This window comes from Onychomys torridus, chromosome 19, assembly GCF_903995425.1.
Source record: "Onychomys torridus chromosome 19, mOncTor1.1, whole genome shotgun sequence".
Classification (NCBI taxonomy): Eukaryota; Metazoa; Chordata; class Mammalia; order Rodentia; family Cricetidae; genus Onychomys; species Onychomys torridus.
The window spans coordinates 24,310,705-24,331,376 of NC_050461.1; the positions used below are offsets into that span (position 1 = coordinate 24,310,705).

Below are 20,672 nucleotides of genomic sequence, written 5' to 3' on the forward strand. Positions count from 1 at the left end.
CTACCTCAAGGGAACAGGTAGAGAAGAGAAGAGGACACAGATCTCTTTTGCTCTCTGGGCTCAATCACAGAAATGGCTGTCCCCTCCCCACCCTCACTCCCACAGATACAATATAAACACAGATAAATACATGGATAAATAGATAATTAAAGTATGTACATGATCTGGACCAGTGCAGACTTTATTAGCCAGGGCTTAAGCAGAGGGATGCAGATAATTAGCAGTCCCAGTTGTAGAATAAGCAGGGATGTGCCGAATACAGTGTCATGAATACTGTGCCTCCCTGCAACCCTACTGAGCTAGTCAACTGCTGCTGTCCAGTCATTTCTTAGATCAAATGTCACTTCCTCAGATAAACCTCTTCCCACCCTCACCACCAGCTCCAGCTCCTCCATGAGGTGTTCTTCCCACCCATACTTCATTGTCTACATAGACATGTGTTAGGGTTTGGGAGATATATTTTTTGTTCAGTTGATTAACATCTGTTACACTTTAAATAATGCACTTCTTATGAGCAGGATCCGTGTAAGGTCTTTATCAGCAAACAAGTTATTTTCTGTTGGACAAAGGAATACATTAAAGGACCACTGGATGTTTCTGGAACATGGGTTGTGTTCCGCTGAGGAAGAACTGAGATGTGACTCAGAGGAACATGGAGTTCAGAGTAAAGTTTTTAAGTGACAGAAACAACAAGGAAGGAGTAATCTAGACAGCCCTGGGAAATTAATGGATATCTGAAGCAGAGGGCAGAGGTTGAGAATGAGTGTGAAGGAGAAGATGCTGAACTCCGAGGTTTCTGAGGACATGGGGACCTAGGCTCAGGGGAGGTAAAGGAGGAAAAAGGAAGTGGGGGACTAATTTGTAGCAAAGCTCTACATGGGGAATTGGAAATTGGACAGTGTTTCATACCCACTTCAAAGACTTCCTTTCATCATAAACTAACTGTAATACAGAAGCATGCATAACACTTTCTGTAACTTACTGAAACCAAATACACTGGAGATGATTAGAATTGCCAGTGCTGGCTTGACTAAGCTAACATCACAATCATAGGAGATACCAAGTAACCATAAAATCAACATTTTATTTATTGTTTACAACATGTTTGGGGTGGAGAGATGGCTCATTGGTTAGAGCACTGGCTGCTCTTCCGGAGGACCTGGGTTCAATTCCCAGCACTTGCATGGCAGCTAACAACTGTCTGTAACTCCCACACCTGACACCTGCACACATACATGCAGGCAAAACCACTAATGGAAGTGAAATAAAAATTAAAAAAAGAACATTTCTGACAGTAAAAGCAACTGCTTTTCATGGCTTCAGTCTTTAGGGTCTAATAATTGTCAACTATAAGCTCTTACCCTCTATCCTTGACATTGTCTATTGACTCCCAATGGCAGCAAAGATACAGTTTATTTATTTATTTATTCTGTCTTTTATTTTACATTGCTTTTTAAAACAGGGTCTTACTATGTGACCCAGGCCATCCTCATGCCTTAGGCTTCCAAGTGCTGGATTTCAGGGGTATACAACTACTTAGTGTAATTCCTCCTTTGGTTACTTGTTAGATAGTGTCTGAGGAGATCTAGTTAACTATAGTTGTCAATTTGCCACAGTACAGGGTTATTTGAGGCCATCTCAACTGGGGAATTGTTTTGACGAGACTGGCCTGTGATCGTGTTTTTAGAGTCTTGATTACTGATTGACATGGGAAAGTTCAGCCCACTGTTGGTGTTCCTACCCCTTTTGCAGATGGTCCCAAGTTAGAAAACTGGCTAAGTCTATGACCTGTTTAGCTATAGGTTCTTGGCCCCAATAATGGTGCCAGGTATGGATTTCATTGTGGAAAGCAGGGTTTAAATCAACCAGAAGGTCCTTGTTTACTCTAGTGACACCCATGCCACTATTTTAACGGTGATCATGTCTTGCCAAGCCCATCATTACAGTACTTACAAGGTTCACAGCTGGGTATGACTGATAATGACTTTTCTCCTCTAGGAGCATCCATGCACCTTCCAGTAGGAATAACGCTTCCTAGTCCCAGTTTGATTTCTACATGTTTCGTGATTCAAGTATGTAGGGTGTTTAGCAGTAGGGTCTTACCATCAAGTTCTGGAGGGTAACAAAGAGATTTGGCAACATCTTGTAATGTTTGGGGGACTCTGGGACCTCGCTGGCCAACAAGTCCTGCTAAATGGACATGATTTGGCAATTCATAAAAACACCTGTACCCATAGATTAGTGTTTCTCTGAGCCTTCATCAAAGAAACTCCTTTTTGCAGTCAATAGTGATTAACACCAAGACCTACAACAGGTCAAGGAATAAGAGGCTGGAATGCTTAGCTCTAAGTGAGACATCCACATCACACCCTTTCCTCTCAAGGTTCAGGAATCATCTCAGAAGAGGGGTGTGAAAAGATTGGTAAGAGATAGAGATAGTGGATGATTACAACGAAGTAGTGTTTTCCAGATAGAACGGGGCACCTGCATATAGGAGCATGTGACAGTATGCATAATACCTAGACAAACTCTACCTAAGACTATTGTACTTAATACTTCTGATTGTATCTAAAGGATGACTTTTTAAACTGTTAAAATTAATTGAGGGTTACAAAATCAAAAACCATCTCATCATGAAAGAAGGATTACACTTAGCCCTGGTTGGAGTTATTTCTTAGCCCTGTCTGCAGGATGCATGATCCCCTAGGGATTGACAAGTAGGCACAAGAGGAGTGTTCATTGGACCAGGGGCTAAGCTACTATCACAGCCCTCTCTTAGGCCTTTTATCCCAGTTGTATTTATAGTTTACATCTGTTCTTAAAGAAAGACCCTCAGATAATTGATAGGCTGCACAAAGCCTGTGTCCACTGCCACCAGACCAGCCTATACAAAGAGAAGACCATATAACTGTTAAAGGGTATGGTGATCAGGAGCAATAATCAACAGCTTTGGTTTATTGCCCAAATCGTAATTTAATAGTGACCCTGGAGCATAAGTGCTTATATACCCTTGATATCATACTAACTCTGTGTACCTAAGGAAAATAGAGTGGCAAGTAAAATGTGTAAAGTTGTACGCTGTGGCCATGACTTACTTAATAAGATCAAACAGCATTCTCTGGCAGGTTTGACTCCTGTGTTAATTATAAAGTTCCTAAGTATGTTAAAATATTCACCAGCACACAAGTCCCAAAGCAACATTCCAAGCTTAAAATGGTAAAAATTAGTACCAGGAACATTTTAAATAAAAATATGATTAAAAACAAATTGAAACTTCACTTCAAGAATGCCACATAAGACTTCTAATTTGGTAAAGGTGGATCTGTAGTATTTGACATTTTGCTTTTTTTTTTTTTCTTTTAAAGACATTAATTGCATTGCCTTCTGTTTCCCCCTTTATCCAGATCCATATCCAGAGAACAGAAGGATGTGACCACATGACTTGCTCCCAGTGTAACACTAATTTTTGTTATCGATGTGGAGAGAGATACCGCCAGCTCCGGTTTTTTGGAGACCACACAGCAAACCTCAGTATATTTGGATGCAAATATCGCTACCTCCCAGAGAGACCTCATTTAAGAAGATTAGTTCGAGGGTCAGTCTGTGGTGAGTAGTATCACACATGCTTGTTCTGGGTGTTCCATAGGACCAGAGGAGTGTTGGTAGAAGTGTCCCAGCCTTGAGAATTCTGGGTGCTTGGTATGTGTCAGGGATTCTAGTAGGGCCTTTACCAGAAACTAGGAAGAGACTCACTCCTTTGGTGATCAAAACTGGGAAGTTAAGTTTGTTAATATGACAATTCTTTCGTGACCAACCGAGTGTGAGCCAGTTGGTGACAAGGAGAATGTCATATTTATTTTTGTGTGGACATTAACAGGCATCTTAAACACATGTATGCTCTATTGATTCATTAAGTACAGACAGTACAGCATGAAACAGGGAACAATGATGGAAAAAAAAGCATACATCCGCCAGGCGGTGGTGGCGCACACCTGTAATCCCAGCACTCGGGAGGCAGAGGCAGGCGGATCTCTGTGAGTTCAAGGCCAGCCTGATCTACAGAGCTAGTCCAGGACAGGCTCCAAAGCTACAGAGAAACCCTGTCTCGAAAAACCAAAAAACAAACAAAAAAAAGCATACATCCCAGAGCCCTATAACAGAGTTGTAGAATACCTATAGAACTGATATTGTCATGTATCTTGGTCGTTTTTTGTTAGTAATCAGCAACTAATCAGATAATAGAATGAGCATGAAAACTCCTAATTACATATAATCCCAAGTCTAGTTACCCAGGTGTAAGTGCTTTGTGAATAGTCTTTAACCTCCTCTTCATCCAACACAGAACCCTGTGCTCACACCCATACACAGTACAAACAGAAAAATAAATCTCTGCTCTAATCAAATCACTCCAGCCCCATGCCCTGCCTTCGTTCCTTGGTTTATACCATTCTTCTGGCCTCATTTGTGCTTGTTAGCTCCCTACCCCTGAGTAATGTGTCCCCTGTGAGATTTCTTCTTCCTCTTCCTACTGCATGGTGCTTCCGCGTTTCTCTCTCTGACAGGTTTTCTCCTGTGTATCCCACACCATTTAAACGTCTAAACATTTTCCCTCTTTCCCACCCACTCTGCCTCATTCATGCGAATGCCTTTGTGACTCTCCTCAGCCATTTCACTGCTGTGACTCACTTCTCTCTCTGGGGTCATGATGGCTGATTTGAGAAAAGTTGGTCGTTATAGTAGTTCTGAGCTACAGGTTCTTCATTTTGAAGAATATTTTAATATGTGGATACCAGCATCACCACTTTCTAAAACCGTACATGATCACCATAAAAACAAAAACAAACAAACAAGAAAAACTCATCTAAATTTTAATTAAACACACCTTTCCAAAGTCAACACCGTCCAATAGCCAATTGGTTTTAGTAATTTTCAATTCCCTTATTTGTTATTCGGTGAAAATTATAATTATAAAACCAGTATTTACTTGCTGTTTCTATGGACTTTGAAGAGAGCTAAGAAACGTAGCCAGTGATTTGTAAGAATCATGCCATGAGAGAAAACTGTGAAGTTGTGAGTTGTGTTGCATCTGGAAATCTGTGTGTGTAGAGAACGACGCCAGACACAAAGCTAGTCTCTTTTGTGACTCTTTTCTTTTCCTGTTTCAGCACCACCTTTGAATTCTGTTGGTTTAGGGTGTGTGTGTGTGTGTGTGTGTGTCCCCGTCCTATCTTGTATTCAGATGCGTGTGTGTATTCAGATACAACACACACATGTACATTCAATTAAGCCAAGATGAACCTGACATCATAAAGATGTTTCCCTTCTACACATTTTTCCAGCCACCAAGCACAACTACCTCTAACTGGTTATGGTGGTTAGTTCAGTTGTCAATTTGACACAACCTAGACATCACACCCCATTGGAGGGGTCCCCACCCCACTTATCCAACTAAAACAGGAAAATGGATTACCCTGTAGCCCACAAAATTACTTACTCCTGCCATATGAGAGAGGATATGGATTATATAGCTCAGCCCTCACATCTATCATCCTGTCTGTGTTGGTGCCCTTAAGTGCCCTTGGCCAGAAACAGAGCAAGTACCTACATGCCCATCACAGCTGAGGATGGAAATCTTGGTCTTCATTCTCCGTGACCACATGCAGCCAGAGCCCCCAGGCACTCCAGGGTGGTGAGCAGCATCTGGGAAGCAAGCAGATTATTCAAGGAGTGGTACTTTGAAGTGTTTTTCAAAAGTTTTAATTACCTGTATTTATTTACTTTGAATATGTGTTCACTGCCATTCACGTGTCTATGCCAAGACATGCATGTGGACATCAGAACCCAACTTGTGGAAATTATCTCTTTCCACCAGGATCAAATTCAGGTTAGGCATGGCAGTAAGTCCCTTTACCACCTGAGCCACGCTGTGGGACTACAAAATTTAAAGTTTTAAATTTTATAATTTTAACAATTATTTAACTTATCTCTTCATAGCAAACAATTAGCATGAGCAAGAACAGTGGAGTGTCCTACAAAAATTCTTTTGAAAAATACTCGATTTAAGGCAAAGAAACCGGGCTCTATATAGATGGCTCAGCAATTAAATGCTCTTTTTGGGGCTCTGGGTTCAGTTCGCAGCACCCACAGACCTGGCTTGAGCTAGTACTGTCTGTAACTCTGGTTTCAAAGATCCTGTTTCTTTAAAAAGAAAAAAACAGTAGCAGGCATGGTGATGCACACCTATAATCCCAGCTCAGTGGAGGTGGAGGCAGGAGGACCACAAGTTCAAGGCCAGAGTGTGCTACATAGTGAATGAGAGACCAGCTTGAGCTATGTAGCCAGACTGCCCCAATTTTTTTTTAAACAGACAGAAAGATGCTGAAAGCAGAATTAAAGAGTTCACATTAAAAATATTTACTGTCAGAAAAATTTAAATTATAAAATGAGTTACTTTGAGTTATTTATTAGTATATAATTATCATTAATATTCAGTGTTGAACTTTTATAGTCTACAGAATGTGGTAAAAATTTTAAACAATTATTTTCAAAAGAAATGTAAAACTATCATGGCATGATAATGCACACGGAGAAGTCTTAGCATTCTCTGGAAGCTGAACCAGGAGGATCATAAGTTCAAGCCCAACCTGAACTGTATCACCAGACCTTGTTTTAAAAGAGAAGGAAGACCCACTGGTCAGTAGTGGCACACGCCTTTAATCCCAGCACTCGAAAGGCAGATGCAGGGGATCTCTGTGAGTTTGCGGCCAGCCTGGTCAACAGAGTGAGGCCTAGGACAGCCAGAGCTATAAAGAGAAACCCTGTCTCGAAAAACCAGAGAGAGAGAGTAAGAAGTGAAGGAGGAAGGGAAGAAAATTAATACAGTAGTAATGTGGACATTTTAAAACAGCGAATAGAACTGAGCACAGTGAAGTGTAGTGGGGAGTTTTTCTGTGTCCCGCCCAGCCATGTGGTCCCTCAGCTGCTTATAAAATAATCACTCAGAAGCTTATATTAATTACAACTGCTTGGCCATTAGCTTAGGCTTATAACTGACTAGCTCTTGCACTTAAATTAACCCATAATTCTTATTTATGTTTAGCCACGTGGCTTGGTACCTTTTCTCAGTTCTGCCTTGTCATCTTGCTTCCTCTGTGTCTGACTCTGCTCCTCCTCTTCCCAAAATTCTCCTTGTCTGCTTATCCCACCTATAATTCCTGCCTGACTACTGGCCAGTCAGCATTTTATTTATCAGCCAATCCGAGCAACGCATATTCACAGCATACAGAATGATATCCCACAGCAGTGAAGCCTGCAGTCAGGATGTTAAGGCATGGGGGTTGAAGGTTCAAGGACAACATATGCTACCTAAAGACCCTATCCCAAAAGAATAAATAAAATAGGAAATCTACATTGACAATTAATGGTTTATTGTAGTAACATAAAATTAAATAGCATTTTAAATTTAGAAATATTTAAGCAAAATATAATTGTGGATGTGAAAAATTATATTTGACTGTTGAAAACAATGTTTTAAGACAGTCGTCATTGACTCTGGAATGAGAGAAAGCATGCTTATTCCAGTCAAGGCAATCTGAGAAGTAGACTTGACTGTGTCCTACACTGTCAAGTTTATTCCTTCTAAAGGGCAGGCACGGCATGTGCTCCTTGACTTCAGTAATATTTGGGAGGGAAAGGTCAGTGCTGTTACCTGACAGTCGGTTCTGTTGCTAAGATGAAAACGTCTTGGTGGTTACTTTAAGAGGAAACACGGCTAAAGAGACTGAGCTGTGAGTAGGGGTTTTGGGAAGATGAGCAGACTCTTAGTGTAAACCGGATGCCATATTCTAGAATCTTCAGCATAGCTCTCCAGGTGGACACACAGTTGCTCAATGAGATTTAGTACTGCTTAACTGAGTTTTTTCATTAGTATAAAGCAAAAGAAAGACTCAAGATTAGCTATTATGTTAAACTGACAAAAGAGTCATATATAAATTTACTATATAGTAAATTACATTCTTAAATTTGATATTTAAAACTGTGTTTTTCCATATCTAGTCATCTAATTCCAAGAACTATTTTATTAAAAAGTTAATTTTTTTTCTGTCAGACTCCCAACAAATGGCTGTTTATCCTTCTCATGCAATTATCATCCTCGGTCACTATGCATAACTTACGGAATGGTGTTTGGTGGGTGGTCCTTAAGTAGCTATGTGATGCTCCTGCAGACTTCCTGTTCCTCACACACTCTTCGTGTCATTTAGCTGGTAGAGTTAAGTCACGTGTTCAAAGGTTGCAGCGCAGTGACATGACATAAGTAACTGTCCTTGTCTACATCAGTGCCTTTCAAACTCTAAGGGACTCCACTCTTGGCTTCTGGGCTGCAGTTACATGTAACAATAGTGATGATTGTCACAGATCAGTTCTTTTTTGAGAAGAGACATCAGCTGCCGCTGCCAAGGGTGGCAATCCCTTCCAGCACTGAGCCTTCTTGTGTACGAGTGCTTCCTTTTAAAGTTTGCTACAATGGTTCACTTGAATCACTTCTAACACATCATTTAGTCCATGTTAATTTTCTCTAGCAGTTGTCTCGAGGCATCCCATTTGGAGTTCACTCTATTAGATGTTCGTCTGATTTCCCCTTCTACCCAACAAGAAAATAAAGCATTTTTCTTAGACATGGGCCTAGTCAGACATCCTCTGTGGTCCCTACCAGCTCTCCAAGTGCTGTGAGCTCAATAGATTGTCCACTACATTCTGGACCGTGCTACTCATTTCTTAAGGCTTTCACTATTTGGAACATTGAAGGTAGAAGAAATCTAAGGGAAAAGTACAAATAATAAAGTGTGCCAGTAAAAAGGAGTATCATCAGCCGGGCGGTGGTGGCACACACCTTTAATCCCAGCACTTGGGAGGCAGAGGCAGGTGGATCTCTGTGAGTTTGAGGCCAGCCTGGACTACAGAGCGAGGTCCAGGACAGACTGCAAAGCAACACAGAGAAACCCTGTCTCACAAAACCAAAACCAAAAAGGAGTATCATCCTTTTGGTTGTAAAGAATAAATGAGTTGGAGATGCTTGGCATATGCCCAGGGCTTTGTGGCTCTGTGTACTTAAACTTCAGTGATGGATTACATGTGTGTATCAGCTCTACAGATGCCTTTAATTGTAATGGCACCTCTTTAAAGAATGACTGTAATTGCTTGGTAAATCAGATTTGAGACTCTTTAAATTGTTTTGATTTTGTTTTCCAGCTGGAAAGCTCTTCATTGCGCCTCTCATCCTGGTTTTGGGATTGGCACTAGGGGCCATAGCGGTTGTAATCGGTAAGAAATATGCGACACATTTGAGATTACAATTCTTCCATGGTGGTAGAGACAACATGAGCGTGTGTGTAATGGTGTGAGCGAGCGAGTAAGTGAGTGAGTTGTAGTTCCTTCTCTGTGCCCTGCTTTAAACAGCCATGCAGCATGGGGTGTATGAGGTCAGAGGAACATGTTTCCAACCAGATGTGTTTATGAGACTCTTTAGTATATGAACACACATGTTAAAGGAGTAGTTCCTGGACTTAGCATGACGTAGAGTAGCCTGGAAAGCAGATGGAAACACACACTCCAAACCCCAACCTCAGTTTCTAACACAGTGTGGTGGCCGGGCCCATGGATTTATGTTTCTAAGAAATTCCTGGATGCTGTTGATGTTGTTAGCCCAAGGGCCACGCTTTGAGAAGCCTTGCTTTAGAAGTGTCAACTTAAATGTTCTGGACGAAAGCTATTTTGATCATTATTCCCTATAGAAAATGGGATGCTTTTGCTGAACCAAGTGATTTTCCACATGTAAACTTCTCTCTCTAGGTAATGAATGTGTGGAACAGATAGAATGATAACGTGTCTCACATTCAAGTCAGTTTAGTCAGTGAGGACTTTACAAAACAGATGTCATCATCTGAAGTAGAGAGACTCAAGTCTCATTAGGATCTCAAAATTGTTAGAATGGAAACCACACGGATGTTCTTAAATAACATGTTATACTGACCGACAATGAAGCGTGACTATCATAGTGTACAAATTATAGGACTGAGTCAACAAGGTTTGCTAGGAAACATTTGTTTTTATTAGAGCAGATGTGACTGAGAGTGACGGGGGGTTACAGGGGACTCCGGAGAAAAAGAAAGAAAGAAAGAGTCTGATAAAAACACATCCTGTAGTAGCTCTATGTTTGGGAATTGTTAATAATGACTATTGTAAATAGTTTGCATCTAAGTAAAATTGAGAAATTTCAAACACACACACACACACACACACCTCAGTGCTTTCCTCCCTAATTGCCTCTATTTTTTTTTAACCCCTAGGTTTATTTGTATTTCCTATATATTGCCTTTGTAAAAAACAGAGAAAGCGATCACGGACAGGTATGCACTGGTAATCCACAGAGGATTCCACATGACATCAGCCGGTACCAGGGGAGGTGCAGGATGGTACACTGTCTGTGAGTCGGGTCCTGAGAAGCACCTAGAGGAACTTTTGCCGTCTTGTCTCCTGTGGTTCTCTGCAGGCCACAGTGCCTCCAGCTACGGTGCGCTCCCAACATGGTATCCTGTCCTTTCCCTAAACAAATTGCTGCTTTAAAAAAAAAAAAAAAAACGGTCACTTTCGTTAATTATAGACATTTATATAGTAACTCTGACCTTTGTGGTTCTTGGAAGAAGATATTTTGAGAACAGGGTAACCTCAGATGTGTTTTGAGGGCACCTCACAGGAGTATATCTTGGACTGTCTGAACCCTGTGCTTCCCTCCAGGCTGTCTGTGAGACTTGGTATGCATAGCTGAAGTCCTGACTGCATCCACAAACAAAGCCACTTGGCAGAAGATAAAGTTCACCAAATGCACCTGTTGTCATCTGTAGCCCAAGTGGTACCATTCTTTTGTTCTTTTGGATAGTGTAATTGCTTTAAAAAAAAAATCCCAGTACCCAGAAGGGAATTAATGAAACTAAATTAATGAGAACCATGAGTTACTGGTGTGGATGTGTAAGGATGTGAATGTTTGTATATAAACACGTATTAAATCAGGCTCCATAACCCTGTGCTTGTCCATTTCCATGTCTATTTTCGTAGAACCATTCAGCCCTGATGGTTCCTTTTGGGGGCCTAACTTGGTAATGTACTGAATTAAAGCCAATGTCAACAACAGGTTGTTTCCATGGTAGCCCTGTCTGTTTCTTGCTCTTCCTATGGGCACACACGTGTGATTTGTGCGACGTCACTCTGAGATGTACCAAACTTTGTAAACTGACAAAAGTGAATGGGTCATTTTAGAAAGTCCCCACGTTTCCAACCCTTGATATTTTGGATTCCTTGGGTCTGGGCATACATACTTTATCCTGTCAGTTAAGCCCTCCTGGGATAATTTAATAAAAAAAATAATATTTTTTCTACTTTGAAGAAAACTGCTTAAACTTTTAATTTAATTCCCATTCTGCTCATTATTTAATTACCTCCTTATAATCTTAGGTAATTCTGCTTTAGGTCCAAGTTTTTAAAAATTATTTAATGCTCTACTTCTTCCCTCTTCTGTTTTTTTTTTTTTTATTTTTCCCCAGGTTTTTGATTTTTTTAACCAAAATAAATACTAGTTTGAAGAATTTTGCCTATGTTTACTACTCAGAACCATAAATTGTTCGTATTTCCTTATAGAAAGATAACTTGAAAACAACTTTTTTATGTACATAGTTTCAGCTAAAATATTCTAAAATATACACTGATTTTGGAGGAGGAAACAAAGGAAGAAAATATTTTCAGGAAGATGAGAAGTCTTTGTGAGAATAAGAAAATGAAATTTAACTAAACAGCTCCTTTTCCTTGCTTTCATCAAAATGTTTATCAAGACAAAGAAGAACTATTAAAAGGCCTGAGGCTTACCTCTAAGTTCTTCAAGTTAGAATTTTTCTGTACATTACTCTGCTTACCGTAATGTAGGTGTTTGACGTGAAGTAAACTGTATGATAATGCTCACATTACATAGCTATTTTGTGGTGTCCCATGCTAGAGTGTAAGAGCTTTATGTTTGACTGAAATAACTCATATCAGTGAAGGATGATCTGCATCTAAGCTAGCATGCTTGTTTCCCCTCTGAGCCATAGAGAAGAGCTGGACAACTTCCTGCTAAGTGGTGAGTTTCCGGCAAGAGGAGTGTGCATGCTCGTGGTTCTGGAGTAGCCACTAGACTGTGGTGTGAGGTAATGAGCAGTGACCTGGTTTCATAGATTTCATCTTCCCGTGCCTTCAGCCATCCATTTGGCAAGTATTCACAGTCACTCTAGATGTGCTAGCTCTGGACCAAAAGAAGGAGACCTTCTAGCTCAAATACATGTTCCTGTCATAAAAGCGCTTAATTTTTAGAAATCAATCTTTCCTGGACTTGGGCATCAGTTTGGCCATGTGTGAGTAGGATGGATCTGTCTGGTTATGATCTATGCATACATCTGTATGTCATATGTAAACATGTCATGTTCATACTCACCACCTGGGTGAACAGAGACATTCGGGTCTAAGATTGTCTATATTTGTGGGTTATTGTGCCTGTTGTCTTTGGCCTACTCAGGGATTTTTATTCTATTCTTTAGATAACTTATCTTTTACAGGTATTTTTATCTGATTTGAAAAACTTTCCAGTATGTGAGTTACAAAGTGGTATTTGTTAGCAGGAAAGATGGCTTCATCATAGGTTGGGAGCATGCACCATGCACCGCACAGGCATCTCATTCATAATTGCGTAGATTTATACAAGAAATGTATGCATTTCTTTCTCTTTAAAGACTACACACACACAAGTATGTGTGTCCTTTCCATGGTAGTAGCTTGAAAGTATTTGTGAATATTTTAGTAAGTCTCAAAATCTTTAAAAGAGTTTAAAAAAAAAAAGTATTTATACATCAGTGCCAACTTTGAAGGTAGAGCAGTTAGTGACCTTTATGGTAAATTCTGAAAACTCCTTTACAAAATGAAGTGTACATGTTGTATCTTTTTACCCATGGCTTGTCCTTATGTGTTACCATTGTAAATGTGTGTATGTTCCTGAAGAAAATCAAACCATATAGAATTACAGGCTACAAGTTCCTCTGCTTACCTACCCCTTGTTTTTCTGGGGGAGATTATTATCAGTGGTCTGCTACTTGTCTTTCCAGACACTTCCTTCAAGTGTAGAAATACATGTGTGTCTGTATATGTGCATGTATGCACCCTTGTGTGTTAGTTTTCTACAAATAGAATGATATCCTTTGCTGTGACTCTTTTTCATGTTTTTCAATATTAGAAAAATATCTTGCCATAAGTGTTTACATCCATTTGAAAATGACTGTCTAGCCCACTGTAGAGCTACATTTTAGTTGACTCGGTCTTCTGTCGAATGGGAAACAAGGTAGTTTTTACTTATCACAAACTAAGTGTTTTATCCATCCATATATTTTCTCACCTACTGTGACCATTTCCATGGGATTTGGAATTTTATTTTTTACACAATATTTGTAATAAAGATTTTTAATGCATAGTCAGGCAAAGAGATCATAGTTGACACCCTAGTTGTGAATAAAGAGTGTAGAGAGTGCCTATTTTTAAAGCAAAGCATCTTTTCAAAGACTTCCTCCTTGATAGGTTAGCCAAATACCTTGCCAACATTTAAAAGAGAAAATTAATCTGTTTCCAATGAAGCTAAAATATGGTCAGCTGTCCTGGACAGTGTGAGGGAAGATGAATCAATTCTTGGCTTGCTTGCTTTCAACTTTAGTACTCAAGCCAAATGAATGCTGTATATCACATTTTATAAAACACTTGCCATGTTCGTGTGTGTCATTTATGAAAGGTAGGAGGGAAAGGAAAGGGCTCAAACCCTGTGACACAAGCAACATCCTCTTCCCACATTTATGGTCTAGCAGTTAGCCACTTACTGTCTTCTACAAGAACAGATAGGAAAACAGTCAAAGATAGTTAAACAGCAGACATGTTACAGTGTGCTATCATTTTCTGCTGTGGGATCAAGATTCAGTGGGACCTCTTGGGAAATGCCCAACTCTGTGGCAGCATCTCTTGAGTCCCAAGACCCTACTTGAGTCTGCCTTTTAATTTCACTGCCCAGATACATGGCCCAGTGTTTCCCCAAAATACCCTACCCCGATGCAGTCACTGTCTGTCCCTATGGTAGTTCCAGCCACATTTTTGTCGACACCTCTACTCTTCACCCTCAGAGAAGAGCAGGAGCAGTTGGGAGAGCAAAGCTCACCCTGGTCCATGTAGCCTCAGTGTTTCTCTCAGATTCCAATGCATTTGCCAACACCTCGCCTCTACCAAACACATGAGACTTCTTTAACATCAGATTTTTGTGATGCCTGTTGTTATGATTACAAAAAGCCTAAATAACATTAGATGGCATATAAGTACAAAACTAAGAAAATCCGTGCCATGAGTCACTTTAGATGTTAGTTTTATAAGTAAGCTGCGCACAAGCCTTAATGTGAGCCCTTCCATGTCAGTGGTTGAAGTCTGTCTCGACTCTTGTTTTATGTTAAGGTCTGCTATAATTGTTAGCCTTAAAATTGATGCACTTTCCAGTGTGTGCCATTTAAATAATTAAAATAAAATAATTCAATAAATAAAAAGTGACATGTGTTTTTCAGTGGCAAGAATAGAATCACATCTGAAAATATGTTCAAATTCTTGAAATATGTGAGGAATTGGAAGGTTAGTATTTTATGTAAAGCATTCCTAAATATATAACACTATTCCTAATATTTTAGTAATCCTGGAATTTTTTTGCAACAATTTTGCTATGTTCAGAACTCATAGTAAATAACGATGCTACGTAATAATTTCACTTGAATCTTTATTTAAAATATTCTTACTAAAAGTTTTAACTGTATTTCCACAGTTTGTGAATTCTATAAAAGAAAATTTTCTTGACTAAAAACACAATACATGAAAATAACTGGAGCACATTTTGTTTTTCAAATTATAACTTAATTATGTATTTTTCTACAGTTGTGGACACTAACTTCCAGGATCACATATTAAAATGTGTCTCTGCTGTGACCATATCAATTAAACTAAGATACTTGTATAGAAACAGTGTTATCTAAATAAAACAAAAATTCCAAACTTGAAAGGGTATAATAGACTGTGAAAGGTTAATTTTTGGGGTGCTGAAAATCAATGGACGTGACCCCACTGTAACTTCCTTTGAGTGTGTAGTTAAGACTGCTTTCGAAGCTGAGTGCTGTGTGGGACTGCTGTGTCTCACTCTGTGAGTCTGCAGCTTTTGTTGATGGTAATGTCTATTAACCGATTAACGGAAGCCCTGATATGTCACATACCTTATATTCATGCCGATTAGAAAATACTTTTTTTTTCTTTTAACTAAAGAAGTGACTGTTTTTGGAAATAATGACTTAAAATGCAAAAAATTATCTTTTTTGAAAAATGCATGAAATTTACCAATGCCCCTTCGAGGGTCATTTCTTTATGTCTCTATAAGACATTTCATTAGTTGATTAGATTATGTAGAGTCATTAACAAAGAAAATATTTTTTCAGTTCTCAGTCACATGCTGTCACTCTGTTCTTGTATGTACAATACACACATCTCCATACCATGAACCTATTTTTTTCTTAGTTTTCCAGATTATCTTGCTTTTTACTCCAGCATCCCCTCCTCTTCTCATCTTGGCCAAGTGAAGAATAATTTGTCTTAACCATTAGTTCCTTTCACTGGAATGCAATGAAATTCTGTGCCGAAAGGTCGTTAAGACCTCACTCAGGTAGTAAATGTCATCTGTCCTTATTGTTTACTACCTGAAATGGATCCCGAATGCTTGGGACATTTTTCCTGATTCTTTATAGGAAGTGAGGAACTCTCCTAGCTCTCTGCCAAATAAGTCAAACAAATTAGATGCCAATTGGACCAGAGGGTTAAGAAAACTCTGGAATCAAACTTCACAAATTCATGGTTATCAACAGACAAAAAGCATGTGAACATTCATGCAACCTGTCTTTCATCCTTCATTCAAAATAAGTTATAGTTATGATCACTGGTCTCTAAGTAAAAACATTCTCTAACTTCAACTTGAGGGGGACTGAAATATAGGAGCAATTGTATGTAAGATGCAGCCGTCAATTAATGTCCTGTGCTTATTAATAGACATGTTTGATAATCAAAAGTAGTCACTTTGTCTATAACTCGGATTGGTCCTATTCTAGAGAAACTGCTTACCATTTGAAAACAGTCAAATAGTTTAATGAACTAGATTTACATATAAGCCACACTCAAAATTTATTTAATATAGGTTTACTATATAACGAAAAAGTTCAGAGAGTAATACTTGTGTATTAAGTTACCCCGGAAATTGCAGACATAATATTATTTCAGGTTTTCCTTGTAGCTGGCAGGTTGTGTTGTAGTCATTGGTTCATCTTGTGGCCAGGTAGGGAAATTGTTTTAAAATTCTAGTTAAATTCTTAAAAATACCAGTTTTTCATTAACGTCTCTTCCTCTATATCTAAATATATTATTTCAAATAAATAGTATCTAGCTATCTGATGTACATAGCTAATTTTTAGCCTATGGAAAATCAGTGTGCTTTATGTTTCTTTACAAAGAGTTCTAGATGCAATAATATTGTTGCTTTTATCAGCTGACTACAAATCGTTTCTCTAATGGCCTTTTTTTTTTTTTAGTTGCAAATGGTAGCTCCTCAATAGCCAATATTTACTATTGATCGTATTTGTCACAATTTTCTGTAGATGGTGTTTTGAAAACTTTCTTTTCATATGAAATTCAGAACATACATAATCGGTTTATGTAGATGTGCATAGATAGACACGGTTTGCCAAGGCAAAACCAATCTGTTACACATTTTTATGAAAATTAAAAGGTACCCAGGGAGTGCACTTGGCAGTTGGTCCAACCGGAGCCCTTAGGTCTGGGGTCGGCTGGATTTGCTTCCAATTCCTCCTCCATCAGTTGACTGGTGGCTTCAAAAGGTCCCGGTCTGCTATAGTTTTATTTGATTTTGTTTTGTCTTGTTTCCTTCTCTCTCTGCCCTTTAAAAATTGGTTCCATGGTGAAAGGCAGAAGGCGTGCTGAGTGTGTTCAGCATGCCCCAGGCAACCTGCTGCATGTGTCTGTGGTGACTTGTCCTGGACCCCTTACCAGCCCTGGCCTCCCTGGACACAATAAAGTTAGGGACTTTATTTTTTTTAAGGTTTATTTATTTATTACGCACACAGAAGAGGGCGCCAGATCTCATTACAGATGGTTGTGAGCCACCATGTGGGTGCTGGGAATTGAACTCAGAACCTCGGGAAGAATAGTCGGTGCTCCTAACCTCTGAGCCATCTCTCCAGCCCAAGTTAGGGACTTTAATTTAATCCCTTGTTTTATGTGACTGTTGCCCTCTGCATGCACACCTGCCACCTTCTAATAAAGGCCCCTATAACACCTTGAGGGGAAATTAATTGGCAATATACTTGCTTTTGAAAAAAGGTATTAATACACTCTTAAGTAGCACATTTTTCAGTCTTACAAAAATTTAGTCAAAACAGCACATGTCTGGGCATAGTGGTGCATGCCTATAATCTTAGCACTTGGGAGGCAGAAGTAGGCATGTCTTTGTGAGTTCCAGGCCAGCTTGGTCTACAGAGTGTATTCCAGGACAGCCAGAGCTACATAGTGAGACCATGCCTCAAAAATTAAAATAAAATAAAACTCAACACAACAACAAAAAAAGAGCAGCATGAAAATGTTATTACATTAACCCATCATTTATTAAAAAGCCACGAGTGAGTAGTAGTTATTTGGTTCCTATTTTGAGCCAAATTGGTAAGACATTTTCATATCTTGGAAATCTGTAGGACAATTACATTATCCATGTCTTTTTTTTTTTTTTTACAGAGTTAAAGTGCTAAAAAGAAATAGTTGGGGTTTGAATCTGTTGCTATTGCATAGTCAGAAATTGATGTTCTAATGAATAATTACCATCTCTGATTTCAATTCGAGACTATATCCCATTTTAATTCTGTTCTCAGTAGCAAGTGATGATTCATTTCATCATCTTAAGGTGAGTAGTTTGCATTGCTGATTTGTATCAGGTCTTGTCACTTTCCTTTTATCACACAGTTTAAAATTTTCTGCAAACTCTGTAGCCCTTTTCCAAATAATGTGCCATAATGTTTTTCACGTTGATAATGTTTGATTTGTTTTTAAACTTGTAACTGTTTCTGCATTTCAGTAGTTGCTCTGCTAACTTTGATCTTCATGGAGAACATGGAAGAAGCCATTTTGAATATATTTTAGGAAATAGGCAAGCAGAAATAACAATGTAGATGTCATTGATATTCTTAATTCATCCCATGAAAAGTGATTGGAAAGGAAAAGCAAATTCTACCAAAATTAAAAGGTTGAAAAACAAGGGTATCCTAAAGACCTGATTTCTTATATGGTTGAAGCAATCAACTTTCAGATGAGTATTTTATACTGTTGGGTCCATGAATTGTGCAGTGTCTACTCACCACTGTAGTGTTGGTACACTCATGATTGAAAAGAAAGAAAGAATTAGGGAAGAAAGCCAGGGAAATCAGCCTTGTTTCCACTCTCCAGTAGCACTAACTATTGTACAGTCCCACCCTTCCATATGGTGCTTGTGTGATGATGTAACATTTGTGTATGTTACTAGTGCCTTATTTCTTTCATGTGACTTTATTTCTTATCAAAAGAGCCATAAATTTTGTTAGTGTTCTTTGATCCCTCTTTTTAACGCATGCTAATCAGTTGTCTTTATAGATGTACCTAGCCTGCATTTGCTACTGAATCTACTATATTGTCTCTAGAATAATAAATTAGCTGTATTTTTCTCAAGTATGTTTCTTGTTTTTAAACTAAAGCAAGAAAATGAATATTAAATACCAGAAATTGAGGCTAATAGAATTAATTTTTATTTTTTAAATTACACACACACACAAAAGAAGGTCGAATAAATTGGAAACAGTGTAATAAACTTGTTGGTAACTCCAATTAGGGTAAAACCACCAAACTTTACAAATAGCATTAAAAATAAACATAACTGTGATATTTTAGAAATGTGACCATTTCACTACAACTTGTCTTTGACAATATTTTATCATTAAGTTTCTTATAGATGTAAAAAAAAACAAAACAAAACAAAAAAAATACCCCAGTATTGTCACAGTTTATACATTATTCACTCACAGTGGGCTGTAACAACTCAAGCCATGCTGTATATTATTCACTCTTCAAGGTCTGTGCCTTTTATTTTGTACTATACAAAATACCAGTTTTGTTTATATATGCATATATATGCACATTATATCACATATATATGTTTCCAATTCACTTGTGACTGATAAAAGCAACGCAAGTATCAGGTCACACAAATTGTAGGGACAAATCCTTGAGAAGATGAATAGATACCTTGTGGAGTCTAGTTGCAGGCTCTCTGTAATGTCCCTATATTCTTTTGTTGTTGTTGTTGTTGTTGTTTTAATGATCAATATTTTGGGTTGATTGTTTTAAATTGGGAGGGTAATATGAATTATGATATAAGATCATATGGAAGAACATAAAGACATTTGGGTTAAACTAATGGACGTCACGTGGTTCCAATGGTCACTGTGTGTACAGTGTAGATTACTGTGGAGTGCTGTTTACCACACCATGTGTGCAGAATATCACCGCAGCACCATCTAGCAATGCCTAATAAAGGTTTTTAATAGAGAAGACTCGTGTCTTTTTTTCCAGTAGATTTTGATTCTAAATAAACCAAGGCAAAATCAACACTCACATATTATGAATTAATTTGGAATTATTGGTGTAGTGATGCTTCTCCTAACTGAGGGAGTGGATGAAGGAGGGAAAATAGAAGTCCTTGCATCAAATATTTATGCCTATTTTATATCCTAGCAAGTTTTTCCTAGTCCTGTTGCCTGAAAAGGGGGCATTTGTTGACCAAAGAACATGAAGATGATTTCTATGAACACAAAATGGATCAACATATGATACATTCATGTGGTGAAATACTACAGAACAATCAAATGAAAAATAGATGACTGAGACATCCATTCCCAAAGAGCCAAATTTCACAGATACTGTGTTGTATAAATTAAGCCAACCACCATTAAAAGTATAGCATACAATAACACTGATCAAAAATAGACAAAACTAGTCACTGGTCAGAAAGTGGTTGTTTGGGGCTTGGGGATTGTTAACTAGGGAGGAGAATGAAGAACATTTCTAGAATAGGACAGTCTGTCTCCAGGATGTATACATGTATTAACTGATGGACACTTTAGACTGGAGCCATGGCTCAGAGGTTAAGAGCACTGACTGCTCTCCCAGAGGTCCTGAGTTCAATTCCCAGCAACCACATGGTGGCTGCTCACAACCATCTGTAATGAGATTTGGTGCTCTCTTCTGACATGCAAGCAGAACACTGCATACATAATAAATAAAGATAAACACAAAATCTGGACACTTTAAACATTTTGGATATATATTATGCCATCATTTGAAAGAACAATGAAGGAAAAAAATTCCAGAAGAAAAAAGTCACCCATAATCTCAGATATGGAAAAAGGTGACTCTGATATGGCACCTGCCAAATTATAAATTTTATC

The 20,672-nt window shown here is 38.5% G+C and overlaps 1 protein-coding gene across 1 annotated transcript in view; it reads left to right on the top strand.

Moving 5' to 3' along the window:
• The window catches only part of Rnf217 (ring finger protein 217), a 110,757-nt gene extending 99,570 nt beyond the window's left edge, over positions 1 to 11,187 (top strand). Inside the window, exons 4-6 of the mRNA XM_036168899.1 lie at positions 3,405 to 3,606; positions 9,250 to 9,321; positions 10,347 to 11,187. Of these exons, the coding sequence (XP_036024792.1) occupies positions 3,405 to 3,606; positions 9,250 to 9,321; positions 10,347 to 10,420 (348 nt within the window). The 3' untranslated portion in view covers positions 10,421 to 11,187. The remainder of the gene's footprint in view (positions 1 to 3,404; positions 3,607 to 9,249; positions 9,322 to 10,346) is intronic.
• The last annotated feature ends 9,485 nt before the right edge of the window (positions 11,188 to 20,672 follow it).